At 33.8% G+C, this 6,285-nt stretch overlaps 1 protein-coding gene across 1 annotated transcript; it reads left to right on the top strand.

Annotated features, from left to right (window-relative positions):
* Positions 1 to 2,132: 2,132 nt before the first annotated feature.
* LOC125198632 (gibberellin 2-beta-dioxygenase 1-like) lies at positions 2,133 to 4,554 on the top strand. The gene is made up of 3 exons (XM_048096956.1): positions 2,133 to 2,593; positions 2,911 to 3,259; positions 4,108 to 4,554. The coding sequence occupies exons 1-3, from the start codon at positions 2,199 to 2,201 to the stop codon at positions 4,357 to 4,359; spliced, it is 996 nt and encodes a 331-aa protein (XP_047952913.1). The 5' UTR covers positions 2,133 to 2,198; the 3' UTR covers positions 4,360 to 4,554.
* The last annotated feature ends 1,731 nt before the right edge of the window (positions 4,555 to 6,285 follow it).

Genomic DNA, 6,285 nt, shown 5'->3' with positions numbered 1-6,285 from the left:
TTTATTACTTTTGGTTGGGAATCGATTCAAAAATAGAGAACTAAATTATAGAGAAAGTCAATCACACAACGCGGGAGTATGTGATTCTAGATACAGGGATGGAATCACGTATGCAACGGTGAAGATTTACGTTCATGGAGTTGTGTTGGACGAGGCTATAAAGCCTCGATTTCCACCGTTACGAATGTCAATCTGTCATGGTGTCTAGTAAGATACCCCCTCCGTCTCAGTTTAAGAGTTTCAGTTTATCATTTTTGGCTGTTCCATTTTAGAAATTTCAGTTGAAATATTCTATAAATGGTATCAGGTTATCAGGTCTTGCATTCCACTAACATTTTTTCACTCATATTTTATTGTAAAACTAATATAAAAAGTAGCACTCACATTCCACTATTTTTTTTCACTAACTTTCTTTTGTATTTTTTAAAATTCGTGTCGAATTCATTCGAGACACCTAAAATAGAACGGAGGGAGCAATATTTTGTGTAAAGTTATAATGAAATCGGTAACTAACCTGTACTTCATTGATTATGAATTCCAATTTAATTATTTGTCTAATTAAGCTAGCTATTTCCGAGTTTCACATAATTGGATAAACACAACCGTATTGAATTTGCTTTATTTATTTAAAAATTCACACAAAACAAAAACATATGGAAATAGTACATGTAAAACGTAGGAAAATGGAAAGAGAAAAATAAAGAAATTCCGTAAGCCGAAAAGCAAGATTAGTTATTTATGATATACTAATGGAAAATCAATTGGCTTTATATCTAGTAATACAACAACTTGATCGATTAAATGGATAGTTTTCCATTATCATGAGTACAATTATTATTTCTTTTATTTTATGGAGTACTTTCTTATCTTGCCTATTTTATCTTTCTCATATTTTATTATCTAAACTAAACACTAATTTCTTAATTTACTTGAGTTAGGAGAGAATAGCATTGCGTTCTCCAACCCCATTTTCACAAATTCGACCTGATTATAACATTTTGTAAATAAGTAGTAGTATTTCAAATTTCAATCTTTATATATTTGCCAAAATAAAAGATTAGGTTTGGACCGGTGGTATGGATGAGATCATATATCCTACATTAACTTCTGTAAAGCTAGTACTGCCCAAAAGCAGTAATTCACTGAATATATTCAACATTCCCACCGTTGATATTTATCCTTTCTAGACCAACTTCCCAATCCCAACCATCAAAAGGTCAAAATTTGTACAAACATAAAAACTAGTATCAAATAAAATTACAAAGTTTTATCAAATTTTAATTTGTCTTGCAACTTTAATATCAGTCGAAAATTCAGATTTATTTGCAATTCTTCCCAACAAATTTTATTAACAAAATCGTGTATCTAGTATTACAGCTAGAAATTCACACATGAATTTATCATCGATAAGTCAAACCATAATGCCTATTATAATAATTTTTCGTATAACTTTTAAAATTTTAAAACAAGTTTGAACTAGATGAAAAATCAAATTATACAACAACAATCTACGTCACATCTCAAAATTTCTCATATACTACCTCCGTCCAACAATAAGTATCACATTTTACCATTTCGGTCCGTCCTACAATAAGAGACACATATCACTTGTAGTACCATAAATGGTAAGTAGACCTACATTCCATCAATCAATTCTACTAACATTTTATTATAAAACCAATATACTCTCCCCGTCCCAAGATAAGTGAGCACAAACTTTTCGGCACGTGATTTAAGGAAATGAGGTTTTGTTAGTAAAGTAGAAAGTGAATAAAGTAGTGAGAAAAAGTAAGAGAAAGAATACCAAAAAAGGAAATGAGTCACTTATCTTGAGACATCCCAAAAAAAATATGAGTCGCTTATCTTAGAACGGAAAAAGTATATAAGTGGGACCCATAATTTATTAACTTATTTAACTCACTTTTTTTTATATTTTTCAAAACTCGTGTCCACACGTGACACTTTGATGTGGGACAGAGGTATTAATCTTCTATTGCACCATAATTAATCCCACGAACTTTCTCTCACCACCCCCCATCCCCCAACACACCCCCACCCACCCACCCCACCCACCCCTCAAAAACTGGCTATAAATAGCAAAGCAATCCCACATCAAATCTATTCAAATTCAACACACTCACCTCCTCATCTCATAACCTCACCAAAGCAAGCAATCTCTCCCATTCCTAAAAACAGCAATGGTAGTCCATTCCAAACCCGCAATCGAACAGCTATCCAATGCCAACACCTGCGCCGCATTGCTCCCCGGCATCCCCCTCATCGACCTCTCCAAACCCGACCCCAAATCCCACCTCGTCCGCGCCTGCCAGGACTTCGGCTTCTTCAAAGTCACCAACCACGGCGTCCCCGCCCCCCTCATCCGCGCCCTCGAGTCCGAAGCCCTCCGCTTCTTCTCCCTCCCCCACTCCGTCAAGTCCCAGGCCGGCCCCCCCGACCCCTTCGGCTACGGCGACAAAAAAATCGGCCCCAACGGCGACGTCGGCTGGCTCGAATACCTCCTCCTCACCACCAACTCCCACTCCGATTACCACAAATTCTCCTCCATCTTCGGCCACGCCGCCGACAATTTCCGGTATATTTTTTAATCTGTTCATAGCAAACAGTCTCATTTTTCCATTCCAGCCCGTCTGTTTTCTTAACTAATTTTTTCTGCTCTAATCTGTCCATAAAAAACAGTCTCATTTTTCCATTCATTCAGTCTGTTTGCTTAACTAATTTTTTCTGTCCAAAAAAAACAGTTTCATTTTTCCATTTCAGTCGGTCTGTTTGCTTAACTAATTTTTTCTGCTTTCGTCTGTCCATAAAAAACAGTCTCATTTTTCTATTTCAATCAGTCTGTCTGCTTAACTAATGTTTAACTAATTTTTTCTGCGTCCGCCACTGCTGCAGGTGTCTGGTGAACGAGTACATCGCGGCGGTGAAGAAGATGGCGTGCGAGATTCTGGAAATGCTGGCGGAGGGGCTGAGGATTGACGACAGAGAAGCCTTCAGCAAGCTGCTGATGGATGAGCAGAGCGACTCTGTTTTTCGGGTTAATCACTACCCTCCGTGCCCGGACTTCCCCGAATCCAACGGTCGTAATCTGATTGGATTCGGGGAGCATACGGACCCGCAGATCATCTCCGTTTTGCGATCGAACAACATCTCCGGCCTGCAAATCTCGCTCAAGGACGGCCGGTGGATTCCGGTGCCGGCCGACCAGAGCTCCTTCTTCATTAATGTGGGCGACTCATTGCAGGTACAACTAACTAAATTCACGCACCTAATCAAATATTCGCTCTGTTTGTTTTTAATTAATGTGGCTGGTTTCTTTCTTCTTTTTCTCTCTAATTTGGCTCTTTGACTAAAAATCTTTTTTCAAAACGGAATTTGAATTGGTCAACCACGAGATGAAGAGGCGTGTCTGAATACGTGTACACGTGGCACAGTCACGCAGCCACGTGACTGTACCTTGCTAGAATTTCACATTAATTAAATATTATTATTAACTTTTTAGCTAATGATGCGAGGCTTCCGAGGTTTGACTAATTACCAACATCTTCATGCACACGTTTCTCAATGAAATTATTTCACATTTTTTCTAAAAATTATTAGTCACTCATCTTCTTAATAAAAAAAGTTATTTTCTACTTTTCCTCTAAATACTTGTATTTTGATATTTTAGTAAACTATATTTATTCACCAACTTTTTTCATTAAACATACTCCTTCCGTTCAATAAATATGAAACGTTTGTTTTTCGGCACATGATTTTATGTAGTGTTGTTTTGTAAGTTAAAGAAGAAAGAGTAAAGTAAGAGAGAGGAAAAAGTAGAGATAAAATTATTTATATTTTAAGAAACGTTTAATTTTTATTGGGACAACATGAAAAGAAAAACGTTTCATTTCTAGTGGGACAGAGGGAGTATTTCTATATTCCATAAATAACATTGTCTTTATGGCGTGAATCACATCAAGCACCTTTTTATCAAAATTCGTACTAAATTGATAGATTCCTCCACATGGAAGGGGGGGGAAATATAGAAAACAAAAAAAAAATATTTTGCACCGTCCATTATTTATTTATTTATGATGTGTATGGGTGCAGGTGATGACTAACGGGAGATTTAAGAGCGTAAAGCACAGAGTGGTGGCCAACGGTTCAAAATCGAGGCTATCAATGATTTATTTCGGAGGACCACCATTGAGTAAAACGATTGCTCCATTAGCATCACTGATGCAGGATGAAGAAGACAGCTTGTATAAGGAATTTACATGGTTTGAATACAAGAAATCAGCTTATAAGTCCAAATTGGCCGATAATAGGTTAGGCCTCTTTGAGAAGATTGCAGCCTCATAATCTCGACTAAACTATAATAGTAGTTCAATGTAGTCGTCTCTCGTGCTTCGTTTTGCCAGGACTGGCGCGACGAAATACGAGGGTTATATGTAATAGGATTAGGCCAGAATGACGAAACTTGTAATTTTTTCGTTTTGGTTTTTATACATCGTGTAAATGTTCTTGTCAATTAATACAAGGATTGAATTATTAGTACATGAGTAGTTCAAAACTTGCTTGTCCCCCACAAGAAATGACATGGGTGGAGCCTAGGTACGTTTAATATAGACATTAAATACTAAGGAGGACAATTTTCTACTTTCAATATTTTACTATGATGATTGAGTGCAAGAAATCTATTCTTTAAATGGAATTTAATTTATTTTTTATATGATATTTGCACGCATTAAATTGAGGGTACCTTTTGCTTTGAAAATAATGAGTCAAACCAATGGGCAATGGGCGACTAAACCATAATTTTAAGTTTATGCATATGGATGTCCTAATTTAGTACCGTGCATTATTTAGTGGTCCCTCATACTAATTACTCCACAATTATGTTATACATTTAATTTAAACATCCATAATTATGTTATACATTTAATTTAAACATTCACATGTTATACTGCATTTTATCTCTATTTTATTCCATCTCATTTACTTTATTCTCTTCAATTAACATACAAAATAAAATTGCATAAAATATAATACTGTCCAAGAAATTGGTCATTTTCCTTGAAACGGAGAATACTGTATTCATATCTATCCTATACTTAGTGAAATTATCTTGCGTATGATAGTCTTTAATGTAACTTTAATTCTATTAGCATTCTTAATTTGCTAGTACTACATTTTTTATAAGTAAACTCTATTTTAATCATTGCTATGGTTAAAAGAGGGAACTTCAAAAAATGGTTCATGGACTATGGGTTTATCTCGTCCATAGTTCTTGGACATTAAAAATATCGCCAATAGTCCTTGGTAAGGATTTATCTCAAAATTGATCCTTTTGGCTTTTTTGGTCCGAAAATGCCCTTTTGAGTTTGGGCAATTTGGTCTTTTACACTTTTAACATTTTAAATGCGATATTATTTCAGCTATGTACTCCACTGAAAATTTGATATTATTTTAAAATTATCATTCTTCTTCCATTTTGTCATCCTTCACTTTGTTTTTTTATTTCAATATTAGATTTAATTTTATAAATTTAAATTTTAAAAAAAAATTTGCATATATTTTAAGATGATACTATAAAATCATAAGTTCAAACCACAATTTTGATAATGTTTTTTTATCGTATATACAATGCATTTGTTTAACTTGGAACTTTGATTTTAGTACTATTTCTAGAAAAAAGAATGAAAGTGTATTTTAATTTAATATTTAAAAGTTATACTTATTACTTTCATTTTTTATTTTACTTTTATGCTTATCATAAAAAATTATTAGATTCACATTAAAAAAATATAGAAGATAATTAATTTTTAGAGATGAACAAACCACTTGCTATATGGATCAGCAAAAATTACATTATTATTAAATGAAAGAACAAATCTTCAAAGAAATTTTGTATAAACGATCAAAAATATTTAGGGTGAGAATTTTAAGTGCGTTGATTAGGTGTAAATGTATGATAGAATTTGAAATTATGCAGATTCCGTATTTCAAAATTATATTGTAGCGTCATAAGTTAGAACTATAAATTTGATATTTCTTTATAGATACAATGTATTCTTTAACTTGAAAGTTTGGAAGTTACGTAGTAATCAAAATGATATCGTAACACCATAAGTTGAACCCATAAATTTGACTTAGTTCTTTTTCGTAGATACAATGCATTTCAACTTATGATTATAGATGTTATATATTTTAAGATGATACTGTAACGTCATAAGCTCAAACTACAACTTTGATATTGTTTTTTTTTTTTTTTTTATCATTGTTACA

The sequence above is a fragment of the Salvia hispanica genome, unplaced genomic scaffold, assembly GCF_023119035.1.
Source record: "Salvia hispanica cultivar TCC Black 2014 unplaced genomic scaffold, UniMelb_Shisp_WGS_1.0 HiC_scaffold_169, whole genome shotgun sequence".
Taxonomy (NCBI): domain Eukaryota; kingdom Viridiplantae; phylum Streptophyta; class Magnoliopsida; order Lamiales; family Lamiaceae; genus Salvia; species Salvia hispanica.
Note: the sequence above shows the minus strand (reverse complement) of the source record. Positions and strands in the feature narration are given on the sequence as shown.